This window comes from Lissotriton helveticus, chromosome 12 (genome assembly GCF_964261635.1).
Source record: "Lissotriton helveticus chromosome 12, aLisHel1.1, whole genome shotgun sequence".
Taxonomy (NCBI): domain Eukaryota; kingdom Metazoa; phylum Chordata; class Amphibia; order Caudata; family Salamandridae; genus Lissotriton; species Lissotriton helveticus.
This window is the reverse complement of record NC_136073.1, coordinates 310,825,663-310,846,333: the sequence shown is the minus strand read 5'-3', so window position 1 is coordinate 310,846,333 and position 20,671 is coordinate 310,825,663. Positions and strand designations below refer to the sequence as shown.

The window sequence follows — 20,671 nt, the reverse complement described above, 5'->3', positions numbered from 1 at the left end:
ACGCCAAACCACAGACATTCAAAATCATACTAGTGGCTTCAGTACTCCAACTCCTACACATATAAAGTCCTACACTCCTACTGAATACTTATATTTTCTTGACATACACACAGGATAGTAGCCGAATGTTGTGGGTTTGACTTAACAGGTACACTTTACCCAAGAGGGCTAAATAGGCCACACTTCCACTGATAAGGATAACAATGAGCTGGTCAACTATAAGATCTTGCACCTCTCACTGTCTGGGATCTCTCTGTAGGCCATTGCACAAATGCTAGACAAATGTGAATTCAGGCTCAAAATAAGTGAGGATACCCAAACTCCAGCAGTCATACACACAGGGCTGGGTTATACACCCAGAATACCATTCATGGGACATTCCCATCCCAACAAACGTTGTTGTTTAATTTTCCAATGGTTAAAGTTAGTGGTAACTGACAAACATTTTGGTGACAAAGACTTAGTTTTCTTCATCAGACTTTGATGACGAACAAAAGAAGGAGAAATCAGCAAAGAAAAAATGAAGGAAGAGAAAGGAAACCACTGACAAAGGTAGAAAGCAAGAATGAAAAAGAACCTTCAATAATGAGATAAAGAGATAGGAAGTGGATTGTGGAGGACTGAAGATGTATACATTTGAATCAAGACTTTCACCTGAGTGATCTATTGCCCAGTCATGGAATGTGGACATTGTAAAGTCACAGATTTAGTTGCAAAACATTTAAACTGTTGTATTGTTATCAATAGATAGCCTACATGGTGATTTGGGCTTGAGCAGCATGGACTGTAGTAGTATTTTTGCCCGTGCACCCAATCAAGTTCAGAGACAAAGGTGATGTGTGTGGAACCCATAAATTGTGAATGTTAAATGCTTTATTGTGGTCTGTGCGCACCACAGAGAAACCAGTACTTATCATACTAGCAAACAGTGTGGCAGTTCAATGTGAAATGCACTCATAGTCCTGTGGCCCAAGGAAGCTCAATAAGAAATGCATAAATCCAAGGCGCAGAGGCAGATGACTAAGGTCACCAGTATACAGGCCATCGGAGATGGGGCAATAGAGTTTAGGCTTTAACATTGGAGAATTTGGATTACCTCACTACAACGTATATACAAAAAAAGTATATTAAAACCTTACAAGCCTTTACCATTCTTGTAGTGGCCTTTGTTGACTTAAAGGCTCTGGTCATTATGCATCCAGAAAAAATTCCTAAAAGAGAAGAGGCAAGAAGTGCATTATCAGAATTTTAAAAGGTGGTCAATGAGAGGACATGTTTTGGGAGGTACGCGTTTGTAGATCCAATTAATACATTTTAGATTAGATATAGTACATTAGAAGATCTGCAAACATGTTAAATGAATGATTCTAATATGACGCCAATTAAGCATAGAGATTAACTGGATTAGTTAAAAACTGATATTGTGTCTTAGTTGTGATTGATGAGATTCAATAGTGTTGGATCTAAGGGTTTACTCTACAATGCCCCAAAAAAGGTGTGCTGCCTCCTCTAGATATGCTTACATTTAAAAAATGTAATGCTTCAATTTGGTCTCAAGATTTTACCCATTTGATGTTCTGTCATTTTTTTGACCGCACAAACGGAGCATGTGCGAAATCGAAGTCATTTTTTAATAAGAGTACAGTGGATGTCTTTTTCAGTCTTTGACACACTGACTTCATTTTGCATTTGTTCCAAGCCTTTTATTTTGGATTCAAGCATGCTGCCAGTTATTAACAACCCTGTTGGTGAAACCCACAATAAACTAGGCACAGAGTCATCCTTAGATTTCTTTATTTCTGTCATTGGATTTAGAGGTGTTTCAAAGTGGTCTGTCTGGAAACTGCACAGTGAAAGAATAGTTAAGATGGTGATAGCGGCATACCAACAACAGATACTCCACTACCATATACTCACCTGGGCCCATGAACACACAATCACAATTGAGTAAACCTCTTGAGTCAAAGTATATAATTTTCTCCACAGTTTCCAAGATTAGTTATTCAAATACTCCTAACTAACCTTTCACTGATCAAAAAGTTCTTTCCTCTGGTCGATGGACCATTAGTTGAACTAGTTGATGGTGAAAATGACATAAGCTGACTTGTTCTTTATTCAATGTAAATAACCACAGACTCTGGAATGTTTTAAATCTTTATCTAAATTTCAAACGCATGTGAACCATCTCAAATACACAGTGGAGTCACCATCATTCTTAGGAGAGAAAATTAATTTAATTCATCAAACAAAAACTTTGGACTCATGCAATGATCAACGCTCAGAAAGGGCGAGGACAGAGAGAAAAGAACATCTGCAAATAGCGTGAAAATCCATTTAAAAAGAATGGTGTGAAGACCAACCTCCTGGCCAAAGGGCTGGTAAGGGTCCCCCGGGATAGCTCAGGCAACATAGACTTCTGAACCGGTTAGATGACCTATCTAGAATACCGACGATTGTGTAGCACCCCTCTCAGACACTCTCTTCCTCCACGAGATTCTTCCGCGATCTTCTGTCAGACTTAATTAAATTAGGATAGAAGGTTCTGCATTCGGCTCTTCATCAGCATCTCACAGCATCTCTCCCAGCAACAGCACCGCCCGCAGCCACAACATCTCAAATCGCTCTCTCTAACTAAGGCTATCTCAATTATACCTTTCGTTTTCCATGTATAACCCATTAATGTTTCAATATCGTAAAAATACTAAATCTAATTGGTCAGGCAAGGGGGAAGATCATCACACCATGCTTACATGTTATTAAATTTAGTTAAACCATTGCTCACAAACCCATGCCCTTAATTTTTATTCATAACTTTATTTCCCACCCACATTCATGTTTTATTTGCAACAACATTTTATACAGTCTGAATGCAATTCCGCGTCGTTGTACTTTTCACCGTCCGTTCCCAAGCTAGGACACTTTGCGACCTTGGCATTCATTCAATATTCAAGACATCATTCCGGGTTAACTTTCAGTGCCCATGCGCAGTCGTCACATGACTCGGCTTACTTCAGTTATACATGAGAGGCCCAAATACGCACTAGTGATAGTCCGAAAGACAGATGTTACTTTAAAAAATAAATGGTTTCACTGTATACCATCCACCTCTACTCTATTCCAGTTTATTTATTTGACTTATCACCGCGCTAGCTTTAGTAATAACCACTCGGTTTAGTTCAAGCAAGCAGATGCCACGCACGCGAGTCTTCAAGACTCCATTTTAGTATCTTCTGCTCATGTGCAAGAATTTCCTTACAAGCGAAAGCTCGTCATACTGCGTAGATGCAGTTGACGCATGTGCAATAAAGATTTCCCGTTTGAAGCTGTTTAGTCTTTAATTCATGTTATTATCATTAGTAAACACATAAGCAAACTTCACTAACCCACGTATTTGTGTGGTGTGCATTAGTGTTACACAAAACAATTTAAATAATTTGTTAGTGAGTTAAAGGAGCGGATTTAGTCTCTTTTCTACGAGTCCTTGCTCCATCAATGGGACAAAACATCAAGCGATTGCAAAAAAACAAACTTTGGAAGAAAGATGGTACTGTTTGAAAATCAAGGGTAGAGGTCATTTGAGAATTATTGGTCTGCCGGCAGGTAATATAAAGCAGACCTTTAAAATTCTGTGCACGTCACCACCTCCCTTCTGATGCACCCACTTAAAAATGTGTGTATCATGAGCTAGAATGCAGCTATGTTCCATAGTGCAAAGGCCAGCAAAGAGACTTCATTGCGTTATAGGTTGTAATTCACCTTTCTGTTTTCAGAGCATGATGGACCACAAAAGCAAGCATGTTAAAGTTTTACAGCTTTGGTTCTCTTTGGATCTGCCTCCATCCTAGCCTTTTGTGAATACAACCTTCACAGTCTGTTCTGCATATCCTAGCTCCAGGCCTAGTGCCTATGTAGGAAAGTCATCCCACAATTGTTTTGTTAAAAGGCATTCTTTCTTGTGCCCATTATGCATTGTAAAAAGTATTTGACTTAGGGGGTGTAGTCGAGTAGGCCAAGATGGCGACCCCAACTTAATGTTACTCCTGGTCCTCTGCCAACTAGCCGACACCATCCGTGCCTGACAGCCGATTCTGTGCCTCCCACGCATGTCATGGGGTCCCTGTCTTAGGTGCTCTGAAACGCTGCCTGGGACTCCAGTGAGACATTTTGTGATACTTCTTTCTCTTGGACTGCAACTTGAGGGACGCTGCCACCCTGGCTGCTCATGCTGCCTTCGGATACGCGGGTAACAGATTTTGAGAGGACAAGGACCCCCATCTGGCCCTCCTTTGTTATGGCCTAGACCATCCGGACTTCCATAGCTATGGGGCGAGGCAAGCCATGGCTGCCATCGACAGCCGTAGGTCCGCCTGAGGCTCCCCCAGCGCGCAGTGACCCCAGCACAGCCTGAACTTTCCTCCACATTGCAGGCGATCCAGGACTCTTGTGAGGCAGTGGAAGATAAGGTGGGTGAGGTACAAACCAATGTCTTTTTGCTGCGCCAGAACCTCTGTAATGTCGCTGCGAGGGTGACTGAGGCCGAACCAGGGTCTTCTCGGTGGAGGAGAACCTAGCCACGCTCAAGCTACAAGTTTCTAAATTACTGTTCACAGCGGCGCAATTGGAGGAACAGGCCGAAGGCAGTGAAAATTGCTCCTGCAGGAACAGCCTTTGCTTTGTTGGATTGCCTGAAGGAGTTGACGCCCCTGATGTAGAACGCTTTCTAGAGATGTGGCTGAGGTCCTGAGTCCCAGCGGACAATCTTTCACCCTGGTTTGTGCTGGAGTGGGCCCAACGATCCTTGGCTCGCCCCCATTCTCCGGGGGTGCATACCCGCCCGCTGATCCTTTGGATACTCAACCACCGAGATCATGACTCAATTCTCTGGGAGGCCAGGGGACGTCCGTAGCGTTACTTACAAAAATCAAAGATAATGATTTTTCTGGATTATACCCATGCGTTATAGCCATGTAGGCGCTCCTTTGAGGTGGTAAAACGCTCGGTGCCCTTGGCCTGCAGCACATGCTTATGTTTCCTGCAAAGCTGAAGGTCAACTTTCAGTCCACTACTTATTTCTTTGAGACTCCTGATCAGGCATGGGAGTTGGCTTCAGAACAGAGAGTGATCCGGCAGAGTGATCCGGTCAGAAGGAAACTGGCTCAGTCCTGTTGGGTCTGTTCGTGCCTTCTGGGCTGACGTGAGTCCCTAGACTCTGACAAAGAGGAGGCACGAGTGGGAGAGGGACACAGGACGACGATCTTGCGGATACCCCGGACCTCCTCCGATTGCAGACTGGCACCTCTGGTGCAATGCCTTGAGTGTCTTCAGGTACACTCAGGGATAGTTTTTGGTACTGATGTGGTTCAGGTACTGGTTTCTTCTTTTCTACCTTGTCTGGATGCGACCCGGTCAGTGTCTGCGACACTCCTGTTGAAGTTTAAAGTACATTCAAGGCTATGCATGTTTTCAGACATTGGGATCCTACTGTAAGGGGTGGGGGACCTCCCCTTAGGATTACTGGTCTCAACACGTGTTAATATGAAGCATGTTCTAGGTTAGGGCGACAGATGCTTCTGGGGTAGAGGTATACGGTAGTGTTTTTTTTTCCTCATGTTTTGTTTTATTTTGTGTCATTTGCACACCACACACACATATTTTCCTCCCACACCATTCACTGAAAGCGTGGGGCATCACTTTGGCCTTCCCAGTCTCGAGGCATCACCACTCCCACTTCCGAGAGTTCTGGTACAGGAACCTCATGCTTTTGCATGCACTTTCTCTTCATTGATGCACATTGAGGCACTCTTTTGATCCTGAACAACCTATTAGATTGCATCAAGAGGTCGACAGTCCTTAGGTACATGCAAGGTTTCCAGCCAGTGGTGGTTCTTCTCCAGGAGACACATTTGATGGGCACTCAATACCATCTTCTGAGACACTATGGTAATGACAGGGTCTATCATGCGGAATTTTCCGGGGCTCTCGAAGTGCCCATCCTGTTACACAAGGGGTTTCTCCTCGTGGTCTCTGCTACCCATGTTGCCCCCCAGCTCCATCCCATACTTCAAACGCTTGGGCATCAGCTGCACGATAAGCAATTGCTGGACTGGACTGACTCCTTGGGGCTTTGCAATTTGTGGCATCCATGGACGCGCACCTACACACACACAGGCGCCTCCTAAGAGACTCTTGCATTGACCTAGTGTGGCTCCCGACGTCCTTCAAATTTCAGGTCAGGACCCTGGCCCGAGCATCTCGGATCACTCCCCCTTTTTGCTCCAGCTCGGCCTACCCGAGGAAGTGCTGCGCCCCATGTGGCGATTCAGTGTTTGGCCTTTAAATGCCCAAGAATGTTTGGACTTCGTCAAGACCGAAACCCGCTCTAACCTAAAGGTGATTCATGGCACTGTGCCCTCTCTGGGGAAGCTTTGGGCAGCTAGCAAACCCACCCTTAGAGGGGCGATTAAAGGCTATGTCCGGGAGGGGAAAAGCAGAAGCTCGCTCAAATAGCAGCTTTAGAGACCCAAATTCTCGTCCTTCAACAAAGGGCGCTGTGGCAGCCCTCATCTGACATAGAGCGGTATTTGGTCTGTGCTACTTCCAGTCTCCGTGAGATCTCGCAGAAGGAGGCCAGGCCTTGCTGGAGAGCCTCGACACAGTGGATTTACGAGCACGGGGATAAGTCAGGGAAACTTTAATATTGGCTAGCCAATAGGAATGTCGTGTCTAGAGTGGTTCCCTCAATTCGCGATGCCCTGGATCACATCCACGTATGGGCCCCCATGGAGGCCCAGATCTTTGCGGACTTTTACCGCACTTTGGATGCTGCAGTTCCTCGCCCCCACAAGGAGTTGACCCACCTGATTCTCCTAGATACCCTATTCCCTTTGATTCCTCTGTCCCTTGTGATGGACCTAGATCAGCCGATCATGCTAGAGGAGGTTGGACAGGTGCTTTCGGTTGTAGCTCTTTGGAAGACTCTAGATGGTTTCCCACTGGAGTTCCTTAGTAGATTCCGCTCTCTCCTTCTTGCCCATCTGTTCACACTCTATGCTGAAGCAGTGTAGAGGGGGCTTGATACAACAATGATAGTTGTGCTCCCAAAGCCCAGCCAACTGACACTGTTGCTTTTCGTATTACCTTATAAATACCGATATCAAAGGGTTCGCCAAAATGTTGTCCAATCGCCTCTCTCGCACCCTTTTTCTCCTTGATTTATCCCGACCTCTGTGGTTTTATGCTCAACCGGAGTACTCGGCACTGTATCCAGCGAGCCCAGGTGGCCCTCTCTCAAGCCCATCGCATCCAGGGCCCTGCCACCTTACTCCTTGTGGACTTCTAGGAGGCGTTTGACACAGTTGACTGAACCTAGCTGAATGTAGTGTTGCAGAAAGCCGGGCTGGGCCCCCATTTTCTTGCCCGTGTTGGTCTCTTTTATGACAACCCGACTGTTCAGGTCAGGGTGAACAGTGCACTGTCCCCACCCTTCCTAATCCGCTGCAGTAGCCACTAGAGTTGCCCCTTTCCCCTCTTTTATTTGTCCTGGTGATTGAGCCTTTGGGATGTATCATCCGCTGTGATACTCTTCTTTGGAGGTTGTCTTGGAATGAGAGGCCAGAGGAGTACTTTGCTCTCCACGCCGATGATATCCTGATGTTTCTGTCCGAGCAGCAGGTCTCAGCGGCCTGCTGCATAGAGATCTGCAGGTGTTTGATGATGCTTTTGGCCGCCAAATGAATGTATCAAAGTCCCCATTAAGGCCTGTTGCTGGGGACTCTAGCTGTTGATCCTTGCAACCTGAGATTCTGATGCGTCTGGTGTCATTTAAATATCTTGTAGTTATTTTTTCTTGTCTCCCGGATTTGGCTGGACACTTAACCTGACCCCCCCCCCCCCTACTGCATCCGGTGACAGAGGACTTTCTGGTCTTCAAATTAACTAGGGAAAATCAGACTTATTCCCCATTACAGAGAGCACCCGAAGGACTATTTTTTAATTACCCATAGAGGCAAAACTCAGTGCGCTATCATGCATCTGCATTAGCAGAGACAGTGAATTAATACTTAATGGTAATTATGAGCCAGAGCTGGACAGACTATTGGCACACATTGAGCACTGACTCCTACTACCCCTGTCCATGGATGATCAGAATATCCCTGAAAAAGATGAGTGTACTTCCTAAACTCCTGTTAACATTGCAATCCCCTCTGGTAAGCAGTTTTCCCCTCCAAATGCAAGGCACCTACCGATTGAATGAGATCAACTGGAGACAGGTTCACTAGACTCTATCCTGGTCACAGCAGTGCTTCTGCCACAAATGGTCCGATAGACACACTGGGTGCTCTGGTCGCTGGCTGGTTACACTAACTTACCATCTGTGTACTCCCCAGAAATACCCATAGCCAGTAACTCAGGATTTCCCATATCTCCTGACTAGTCAGTGCAAATAACACTCATTCAATTGTGCCTCTTAAAGTTTGGTCAGCTTTTCTCTGACGTTAGGATTATTTCACTGGTGCAATTCAGTGAATGGTGGTAAAATTAGCGCCTTAGATCGAATTGCTTACTGCAGGTTGTGCAAGGTGGTGGTGACACATTGGGAACATAGCCCCAAGAAACTGCAGAGTTTCCCCACTGACACAAATATACCTATTCTCGACTATGAGCATAAGGTATATAGAGAGGCCCGATGCCTCGAAGTAACCCACGCGCCCCTCGGGTGAACACACAGCTGAAGAGTTGATGGGAAGCAAACAGAGATTGCGCTTTGAACAGACAAGACGAGTGCCCATTAACCAATGACACAACTCATACATTTCTGCTATCTGAATAGGCTGTACTATATGCCCAATATTCTGCATCAGATTGAACTTACATGAGCCTCTGTCTGCCCTAGATGTTCTACAGTCCCGCTGATTTGATGACCTGACACTGCCCACTGATACATGAATTCTTTTTTGACGTCTCACAAATAATAAGTGACATTGCTGCCATCAAGTTGACATGTACACTGCTGCCATTGCTGGTGGCTGTTTCACTGATGTCAGTCATTCTTCCAGGAAATTGGTGACAATACGGATTGTGTTAGCTAGATACAGATTGGCTAGATCATGTCTAAAGGGACCCACTCCCAACCTTTGCGACTTGCTTAGAGATGTTGTATTCTGTAAAAAGGCTAAGGTCTATGCATCCCTTCAGCCATTAAAAGCTACACCTAGAGACATTTGGTGAATGTTCAGAGAATACTAGTTACTAGCAGTGAATATGGCCAAGGACTCTGGTAGTACCTGACTAATTCTGCACTATGGACCATGTCCCCCTGTGTATGATGGTGAAAACTATTGACTGCTGATGGATCCACTAACTCTCTAGGTAACTCCTTAGTACTGTAGTGTTTGTAGATGATCAATGCAGTCCTTAAAGAAGCATGTACCACAGAGCACCAATGCCCTAGCCCAGCTCAAGACCACCACCATCATGACCACAAGCAACAGGCCGCAAGAAAGTTGGTACACAAAGGAACAAACTCCCGAAACACCACAGCAACCAACTTGAACGAAGATGGAGGCAGATCCTCGATGAATCTGAGCAAAAGCACACACAAATCAGCCCTCGGGTACCTGAACCACGTCTGTAACAAATAAGATCCACAATGCTGGAAACTCAGACTGAACACATCAAAACCTCACAAACAACACGAAAGTAATCTTCTCCATCAGAAAAGATTTCATCTCACCTGCTGCCAGCTCCACAACTATCACCCATTCGCAGGATCTCTGCACCTAGCTCTCCCACTATTTAGCAACATCTATACCAACTTCAACCCCCAGCCAGACCCATCCAGCTTTGTAGTCCTTCTGTCCATCTATGACGAGCCACCAGAATCCCTCCATGAACATATGGCCCACCATTATCATGGCGGAAACCACTGCAGCCACGCGCTCCATCCATTCAGGAGAACTATCAGACTCCTGTCTATACTAAATCTTCAGCAAAGGTTTGGATTCCATCATCATAACTCTTACCCCAGTACTCAACAACTCTATCAACACAGTCACTTTCCTGAACAGCTGGAAGTTCACCTAAACAATAACCCCCTCGTCAACACCCCCCAATTCACATTCAGGTCCAAACACAGCACCGGTACAGCCCTCCTTACCACCACAGATGACATCCAACTGATTATGGACACAGAAGACATCACAGCCCTCATCCTACTCAACTTACAGCCTCCATGAAGCTTGCATACGATGACATACATTCCTCTGAATCTACTCTTTCCTCTCGGAAGCACTCCCTACACCTTGACCACTGCCAGTGTCATCTGCGAAGTGCCCCAAGGATCATCCTTCAGCCCCACACTGTTCAACATCTACATTACTCCTCTCACCTACATCACCCAACCCCTCAGAATCATCATCATCTCCTCTGCCAAAGAAAGAACCAGCACCCGTGCCAACTTCACCTCTTGCCTTTCCGAAGTCGCCAGTTGCATGAAGATCAACTGTCCAAAACTTAACACTGACAAAATGGAAGTGATTTTCTTCAGCAAGGACATCTCACTATGGCACTCCACCCAGGCTGGCCATCCAAGCCACAAACTTAGCAATAGAGGTCGACAACCAACTCCTGATGTTCTGGCACCTGAATACCCTCCCGAATGAGATACTTGCTCTACAAATAATCATAACATAACATATGTCTACTAGTGATATCACTTCAATGCATGTTAAGAGCTCAAAATGTCTGATTTATGTTAATTTGTTTTCATTACTTGCTTAAACTTAAATTAAAAAAAATAACTAAAAATGCCTGCTGCAAAAGGTGTTTGAGCCCATGGAAGGTTTTAGCTAGAGACCCCACAGTACTTACAGCATGGTAGAGATTAACATTTGTCAGCAAGAAAAAAGAAATTCTCCCGGTCCTGGATATTCACAATAATGTATATACCTCAGCCAATTTACTTTGAGCACTTTTGCTGCCCTCACCCAACGTGAGTGAAACGGAACACCTTTCTGTCCTGTTGCAGAATATAGCGGAGTACAAGACCGAAACTTCAACTTCCAGAAATTTTTTTTGTAATTCTCATCTTCTCCCTAGTATCTCCGGGCTCAAGTCCTTAAACAGGAGGAGACAATTATTTTAGTACGAAGCGAGACAGGAGCCCTATGGCTAATGACTGGTGTGACTTCAAAATGAAATTAACTCCTGTGTATAATGACAATGAAGAGTTTGCAATGGAAATTCTCATTTTATCATTGTACACCTCACTTCAATTTTGTCGGCTCCCTCTGGAGTGACGCAATGTTGGAGCTACATAAATACTGTTTTGGCTACTGTTTTCCAGTGTCCATCTCAGGAAGAAGTTCAACATGATAGTAGCCTGGTGTATGTTTTTCTCCACAGATTTCAGCAACTTCAGCTAGATAATCATTGTAAAGCTGTTGGTTATGGGCTTTAAGTAAGGCTTTGCACTTATTACACAAACAAATTGTACTATTAAGATTGGGTAAAACCTTAAAAAATAACTTTCATTGTCATTATACTATGTTAGCCACATTACTTTAAAGTTCTTAATAATCATTTCTGTAGTTGCCAACAAAGCATACTACTGTGCTAAAGAATTATTTTTTTTGTTGTATTTTTTAACTTAAGAATCAACGCTGGAGCTGGGATCGTCAGCACCTGCAGGCCTGGCAAAAGGGATGCACCGGGTATCCACTTGTGGATGCGGCTATGAGAGAATTATGGCTCACAGGCTGGATGAATAACTACATGAGGCATGTCGTTGCATCATTCCTTGTAGCCTATCTGCATATACATTGGGTAGAAGGCTATCGTTGGTTCCAGGTATGGTTGAGTTACAGTTCACTCTTTCAGTACATCCCAGTGTAATATCTACCTGAAGAGCAATATTGCTCCAGTGGTAATCTGACAAATGTTACACTCACAATTGCAGAAACATAGCTTCATCAAAATCTAGTGGATGGCATAACTTTTGTGTTGAAGTTCTTCCAAATTACATCTTTTTTTTACTTATCTATATTGTGGTCTTCATCTGGTTTAGTTGTACCACTCAAGATTTTTTTAGACTTTGGAGTGACTTACTAGTACGTAAGTTAGAGCTTCATGTATCTCACAACTGCCACTCACTGTACGTGTTTGGAGGTAGCATGCTTGACAATTGTATTTCTTTATCTTGTATAGTTTCTGGTCAGTGAAGTAATTGCTTAGAATAATGACTATATTCACTGTCTCATAGCTCTTGTGTCTAATTTAGGGCTTCAGATTAGGGCAAGCAAAATATATATATTTTTAATTCTGCAGTATGTGGAATCAAATTACGACAGTATTATTTGTGTTTGCCAAGTACAGAAGAAAAACGGTACACAACTGAGAACTTACCAGTTTTGGCATTTTGTGTTGTTCTCCCTAGCGAAATGAGGCCCATTGCAAAGCACACAAACTGCTCAGTTTGGACTGTTAATGTGTTTTTCACAGAACCTCATTTTGCCTCGTAGAACAAAATGCATAAACTGTGAAGTTCACCCGTTTTTAGGTTCATCCTCAAAGCAGGTTCAATCCCTCACCCCAAATCAAAATGACTAGCAACTGCAATTGTTAGCAGAGAAAATTTGGGACACAAAATGCAAGCAAACAAACTCCCTTTTTTGAGAATTCAGGTACTTTATTATGAAACCTCCACCATCCTATCGACTATAAGGATCAATGTACAAGGTGGTGTAGAAACTAACCCATAACTACCCTTCCGTGGCCAACACATGGTGTGTGTGTGTGGGAGAGGTATTCACATACGTTGTCCGTCTGGTAATTCCAGAAAAGAAAAATGTGTCAAAAGATCAGTGTTTCAAGTAAGATGCCAGTGCGCTCCCTAGAACAGTGTTCACTGTCCCTATGAAACTTAGTATATCTAAGTATAACGTGTATTTGTCTCCTCTGTAAAGAAAACATCTCTTCAATTTCAAGAGTTGGCGTGAGTTGTTAATCAAGAGCAACTCAACTTGGCCATTTCTGCATTCGCTTTGCACAGAAATACATTTGGTGTCCAAAGTCTTATCCCTTACTCCGAGATTTACTGTTCATCACATATGATCACATAGTGATAACCCATGGAAACAACTTTAAACCTCTTACCCACAGCACTTTAGATAAAGGAACATAGTTTCTCAGCCTGCAATTATAAAATGTGTTGTGCTTAGATAAAGAATAAGCTTCTCCCGTGTGAGTCCATCGGGGACAAAAGTAGGCTGCCAACACTAATTTAGAAAAACAGTACATTTTGAGTCACCCCTCTTTCCACAGCTTGCTTCATAATTTGGCCAACAATGCTCACATGCCTGAGAATCATTGAATACGCTAATGAATGAAAACAGATAGGGGGTAAGTGACAAATTAACTATGTGGGAAGGTTTTCTACCAGATTGAGAACACATATTTAGAAAAGAGAGAACGCACCTATTCTATTTGGCCAGTCTCCAAACCGCTAATGTCTCTGCAGTGTTTGCCCCGATCTTGAAGGAATGGGGAGCAAAGAGCTAGGCCAATCACTGATGTTTCTACTGCTTTATTGAAAGCATGTGGAATTGTAAAGTGCCCTACCCTCTAGAGATGAAAGGCGTTGTTCTGTGCGAGGCAGTGCTAGACATGCAGCTATTTGCAGATAACAGACAGTATGCATTGGCAAGGCCTGTGTGAGGCATATTTTCTCTATCCAAATCTTCTGTTCAGTTTTAGAACATCATAATTAATCGGCCAGCCTCAACAGCGGCAGCCCACTCACCAAGGCAGATTTTAATTTGGAGACGTCCCATAAGATGTAAGGGGAAACATCTTCCATTTTCTTCACCTGAAAATTGAAGCCTTAATCAGTGGCGGAGGCAATCAAAAATAGGGAATGGACACTAGTATCTACTGAACCATTAGTTCAAAGTTGACAACCCTCATAGGCAGCCTGATTATTGCGATGCGGTATATCTTTTTTCCGCCCCGTCAGGTGTCATGGCATATTCATAGGGAAGTCAAAAGGATGTAGTATGCCTGCCTCACCCGAGGCTACCTCTGGTCCAGGTAGAAGTGTCCAGAAATAATAGGGAGGGTGAAATATTTATAAAAGCAGTGTATCTCCCAAAAATTATTTAATGAAAGAGGGGATACCACTGTCAATTAAAAAGTTCGATATATATGTAATCGAGTAACTAGATTACCATATACCAATGTATATATGGGTGCGTCAACATGTTTCAGCTCCTTGGGCCCAGCCGGGTCTATAGAGCTTTCGTCAGGACAAAGAACAAACAAAAAACATACATGAGGTACTCACACTAGTAGTGTAGGTTCCTTTCGCTATTTTTAGCGTTTCTTATTTTGTCACCTGAAAATATAGGAACACAGAAACATACAATCCAAAACATTGTGGTATTGTGGTTATGGTGATTAGGCATAATGTTTTCAAGTTTTCAAAACACACATACTAGTATTGCTAGTGAATTGTTATGCAGCTAATTCTTAGTTACATAAAACTTTTTTGGCAAGGGAAAGGTGATGGGGAACAGGTAACTACGTAATATACAGAGCATGCGATTAATGCGTGTTATCGGTGCTGCGCATCAAGTTGGATTGACATGCAGAGACATTAGCGCGTTCTATTGTGTTGTATAGAGGACGCGCGATCACTGGTGAAGAGACGTTACGGTAATTGTTTCATTTGCGGGCTTCAGCAAGGGGATGATGTTGTTATTCAGGGAAAATTTTTACATTATGTGCATAAGAAGAAAATGCTATCAATGCGTATTGGCGATATCACATCTAGTCGGTGTCGCGTGTAAAGGCATTACCGCGTTCAGTTGTTACATAAAGTGGCGCGCAAGCACTAGTACCTTAATAGGTTCTTTTCAGGACTTCAGCAAGGGTAAAAGTCGCTAAACGTGTTCTCTTCTAAAGGAATATAATTGAAGGTTAGGGGAGTCTCAGTATCAGGTCTTACCCGTGTATCTGCATCATGGACAGTTATTCTTACCCACGTGGACCGCGTTCTGGGACCTGTGCTGACTCTGCCCCTGGTTACAGGCGGGGCTCCGTTTCTGGCCTCTTAACAATAGTTTCACAAACACAAAAGGCGGACTACGGTGTATTCTCTCAAGATGGACACCACCTCTAGATGTGAAACTTCAGAATGTTGATTATTAAACATTCAATGTTCATATTTTAGAGTTGAATGTGAATTTAAAATGAAAAAATTCGTTTTTGAAATACAAAATTCGTTTTTGGAAACATAATGTCTCTGGACATTGTCCTCAAGTGAAATATTATTGGTTTTGTTGTGTAATGTTTTCTAAACAACAATGATCTTAATTAAACTGACCCCATGGAATATTATCGTTCATTCCGGAGAGATGGGTGCCAAGACGGTCTACCCACCTTTGCTCCTTCTCGAAGAGAACTCGTTCCGCATTGTTGTTTTTATCTTGCAAGATCTCAAGGACTGTCCAACTCAGGTCGTCACAGGTATGTCCGGCCTCCACAAAATGTGTACACAGTTTTGTATTGTTTTTCTTCAACCTCACATTGCTCCTATGTTCTCCAATTCGTAGCTTCACTTTCCTACATGTCATGCCTATGTATTGGCGTTTGCAAGGACATGTGACCATATAGATGAGATGCAACGAATTACAATTCGTATGATGTTTCTGGGTCCATTTGAGGGTGTCTGTGAGTTGTAGAGTTTTGGTTGGTTTTGTAAACTTACATACACCACATGTACCACATGGGTAATGTCCAACGACAGGTTGCATCCTGGCATCTCTTATGGCTGTGGGTATTTGTTTTATTCTAGGTCTCGTGTGGACCAGGACGTCTTTTATGTTCTTTGTTCTCTTGTTTGCAAAACGTGGTTTTGGCCAGTCAAGTTGTCCAGAGTTGATTATCTGCCAGTTTTTCTTGATCAATTTCTGTACCTCATAAGTGGCGGGACAGAAGGTGGTAACACAGGTCACTAAGTCTTTTACTGGTTCCTTCACATTCGTTTGTAGTAAGCATTCACGTGGCTGGTGTTTTGCCCTTTTCATACATTTTTTGATCACCGCTGGTGTGTAGTCCCTTTGTTTCAGTTTACGGCTCAGTTCCGTTGCTTGTGTTTGGTAGTCACTGTCCTTACTGCAGTTCCTTTTGTGGCGTAGATATTGGCTAAAGGGGAGGTTATCCCGCAGTGGCCGTGGGTGGTAGCTGTAGTACGACAGCAGGCTGTTTTTTGCTGTGGGCTTCGTCAAGGTTTTTGTTTCAAGTTTCCCATTTTCATGGAAGATTGTTAAATCCAGGAAAGCTATGCTTTGGTTGCTCGCAGTGAAAGTAAAATTCAGCCAACGGTCTCTCGCATTTAGCCATTCAATGAATTTGGTCAAGTCTTCTTTGATGTCCCAAATTAAAAGGACATCATCGATGTATCGTTTCCAGTATAAAATACTGGAAACGAAGGGGTTGGTTGTGTTGAGTACCAAATTTTCTTCCAGTTGACTCACATAGAGTCCTGCCACCGAAGGAGCACAGGCACTCCCCATGGAGGTCCCATGGCTTTGTAAAAAGAGCTGTCCGTTATACTCGAAGTAATTTTCTTTTAACACAAGACGGCAGCACTCCAAAATGAAGTGACGTGGAGTTCTGTGTGGCCAGTCTTGGTTGAACAGGAGGTCTTCCAGCATTTGTAAGGTATCCTCCTGGGGCAAGCTTGTATATAGCGCCTCGACATCTAGGCCCACCAGCAACATCGTATCTGGATTGTATTCAAAATCCACAATTTGTGTCAATAGGTCTCTGGTATCTTTTAGATAAGTAGGGGTTCTTTGGACCATCTGTTTTAGATACTCATCTACGAATTTCGAGAGGGGCTCTAACAGAGACCCAATCCCCGAAACAATGGGGCGTCCTGGTGGAGGGGACCTGTTCTTGTGGGTTTTTGGTAATGAATAAAAGAACGGCGTTTTTGGACTCTTTGGTGTTAAAAAATCTGCCTCTTTTTTCGAAATCCATCCACTCACCTCTGCCTCATGTACCATAATGGCGATGATGTTAGTCAGTCTATCGGTAGGGTCTTCCTCAATCTTCTTGTAGAAGAACTCATCGGAGAGGAGGGATAGGCATTGATGGTTATATCCTTCTTTTGACAGAATCACAATCCCTCCTCCCTTGTCTGCTGGTTTTATGACGATTTCGTCATTGTCCTTCAGGTCCATTAATGCAAGTCGTTCCTTTTTGTTCAGGTTTTGGTATGTCTTTTTTGGTCCTAGTTTATCAATCCCTTTCATGATTGCCTGCTCGAAAGTTTGTATTTCAATCGGCACTGTGGTCGATGGAGGACAGAACTTAGATTTTCGCCTTAGGTTTGTATCGCCTTCATTGTGTTGACAGTTGGAATCAGTGAAGAAAGCTTTTAATTTTAAAGTTCAACAGAATTCCGAGACTTCACATTTCAATTTGAATCTGTCCAATGGGGGTGTCGGCACGAAGCCGAGTCCTTTATTGAGGACATTCATTTGATCCTCAGTAAGATTGATGTTTGACAAGTTCACAACTAATGAGTCTTGTTGCTTGGACCTGGGGCTGACGACATGCTGCGGGTCTGTACATTTGGCTGATCTTGCCATGTCAGGTTTTTCTTTTTCCCCCGTGGTTGATTTTGGCCTCTCCCTAAAAAAGGCTGTTGTGGTTGGTTCGTGGCGTTGGATAGCGGATGGTTCTCTAATTGTTGCTGAGGGTGGATGTTCGGATTGTAAGGATTCATCCAACCTGTGAAGGGAGGCATGAATGGTTGGAAATAGGGTACTTGATGCCCGTGAAAGAAAGGAGGTCGTTGCCACCTATTGCCCCTTCTCGGGCGGTTAGATCTGAAATTATTCCGGCCCCTTCTCGGTGTCGTGTCATCTGAGCTCCCGTCTGAGCCAACAGAAGAATTCCAACCTGTGGAACCGGTGTCTGAGTCATTGTCTGTTGGGACATAGTCTTTTTTCGTGTAGGGATGCATGCTCTCCTGGCTGAATTTCTTGACATCTTTCGCTAATTTTTGAAGTTTGCTCTGCATTAAGTACTCATGGGTGTCATCCATTTCCTTCGTTATTTCTTCTAGACGTTTTTTATATATTAAGGGATTGATGTTTTTCTTCATTTCGTTTTCGCACTCTCTAATTTCTACCAGAAGTGCATCTGAGAGTCGTTTCGCTGTCTTCACTATGAGTACCAAATAGTCGAGGGTACATTTCCACGAAATGGAGGACCAATCACATCTGAACGCAAGATCATGGAGAAAAATTCTTGGGGCATTACTGACCCACAACCCTTTTGGCGCCGTTTTTGACCTCAGGTACTCGGTCATTATGATTCCGTGGATGGCGGTGCGAATCTGCTCCCTTTTCTTGTTGGTCAGTGAGTCCCAATCATCAGTTTGTGCTAAGACCTGGATCAAGTCAGTATTTTGTAGTAGCGGTTGTGCTGCTAGTATTTCATCAATGTCGTCTCCTGTAAAACTAAGTCCACTGTTCTCCATGTTTCTTTCTCCGCTGTTTTAAACCCCTGCAACTATATAGGTATATAGGTGGGGTATGAGTTTCCCGCAGCTGTGCGCTGCTTAAGTACTTATATCAAAAGGGAGGGAAGAGGATTTTCGGTCCATTCAGTTCCCCTGATTAGATCCGGAGGCAATCAAAAATAGGGAATGGACACTAGTATCTACTGAACCATTAGTTCAAAGTTGACAACCCTCATAGGCAGCCTGATTATTGCGATGCGGTATATCTTTTTTCCGCCCCGTCAGGTGTCATGGCATATTCATAGGGAAGTCAAAAGGATGTAGTATGCCTGCCTCACCCGAGGCTACCTCTGGTCCAGGTAGAAGTGTCCAGAAATAATAGGGAGGGTGAAATATTTATAAAAGCAGTGTATCTCCAAAAAATTATTTAATGAAAGAGGGGATACCACTGTCAATTAAAAAGTTCGATATATATGTAATCGAGTAACTAGATTACCATATACCAATGTATATATGGGTGCGTCAACATGTTTCAGCTCCTTGGGCCCAGCCGGGTCTATAGAGCTTTCGTCAGGACAAAGAACAAACAAAAAACATACATGAGGTACTCACACTAGTAGTGTAGGTTCCTTTCGCTATTTTTAGCGTTTCTTATTTTGTCACCTGAAAATATAGGAACACAGAAACATACAATCCAAAACATTGTGGTATTGTGGTTATGGTGATTAGGCATAATGTTTTCAAGTTTTCAAAACACACATACTAGTATTGCTAGTGAATTGTTATGCAGCTAATTCTTAGTTACATAAAACTTTTTTGGCAAGGGAAAGGTGATGGGGAACAGGTAACTACGTAATATACAGAGCATGCGATTAATGCGTGTTATCGGTGCTGCGCATCAAGTTGGATTGACATGCAGAGACATTAGCGCGTTCTATTGTGTTGTATAGAGGACGCGCGATCACTGGTGAAGAGACGTTACGGTAATTGTTTCATTTGCGGGCTTCGGCAAGGGGATGATGTTGTTATTCAGGGAAATTTTTTACATTATGTGCATAAGAAGAAAATGCTATCAATGCGTATTGGCGATATCACACATCTAGTCTGTGTCGCGTGTAAAGGCATTACCGCGTTCAGTTGTTACATAAAGTGGCGCGCAAGCACTAGTACCTTAATAGGTTCTTTTCAGGACTTCAGCAAGGGTAAAAGTCGCTAAACGTGTTCTCGAAGAGAACTCGTTCCGCATTGTTGTTTTTATCTTGCAAGATCGAGTTCTCTTCGAGAAGGAGCAAAGGTGGGTAGACCGTCTTGGCACCCACCTTCAATTATATTCCTTTAGAAGAGAACACGTTTAGCGACTTTTACCCTTGCTGAAGTCCTGAAAAGAACCTATTAAGGTACTAGTGCTTGCGCGCCACTTTATGTAACAACTGAACGCGGTAATGCCTTTACACGCGACACCGACTAGATGTGTGATATCGCCAATACGCATTGATAGCATTTTCTTCTTATGCACATAATGTAAAAATTTTCCCTGAATAACAACATCATCCCCTTGCTGAAGCCCGCAAATGAACCAATTACCGTAACGTCTCTTCACCAGTGATCGCGCGTCCTCTATACAACACAATAGAACGCGCTAATGTCGCTAATGTCTCTGCATGTCAATCCAACTTGATGCGCAGCACCGATAACACGCATTAATCGCATGCTCTGTATATTACGTCGTTACCTGTTCCCCATCACCTTTCCCTTGCCAAAAAAGTTTTATGTAACTAAGAATTAGCTGCATAACAATTCCCTAGCAATACTAGTATGTGTGTTTTGAAAACTTGAAAACATTATGCCTAATCACCATAACCACAATACCACAATGTTTTGGATTGTATGTTTCTGTGTTCCTATATTTTCAGGTGACAAAATAAGAAACGCTAAAAATAGCGAAAGGAACCTACACTACTAGTGTGAGTACCTCATGTATGTTTTTTGTTTGTTCTTTGTCCTGACGAAAGCTCTATAGACCCGGCTGGGCCCAAGGAGCTGAAACATGTTGACGCACCCATATATACATTGGTATATGGTAATCTAGTTACTCGATTACATATATATCGAACTTTTTAATTGACAGTGGTATCCCCT

At 43.4% G+C, this 20,671-nt stretch overlaps 1 protein-coding gene across 1 annotated transcript in view; it reads left to right on the top strand.

Moving 5' to 3' along the window:
* Positions 1-20,671, top strand: part of LOC144797812 (deoxyribodipyrimidine photo-lyase-like) — a 147,449-nt gene that overhangs the window by 84,575 nt on the left and 42,203 nt on the right. Inside the window, exon 6 of the mRNA XM_078668601.1 lies at positions 11,653-11,847. Within this exon, the coding sequence (XP_078524727.1) occupies positions 11,653-11,847 (195 nt within the window). The remainder of the gene's footprint in view (positions 1-11,652; positions 11,848-20,671) is intronic.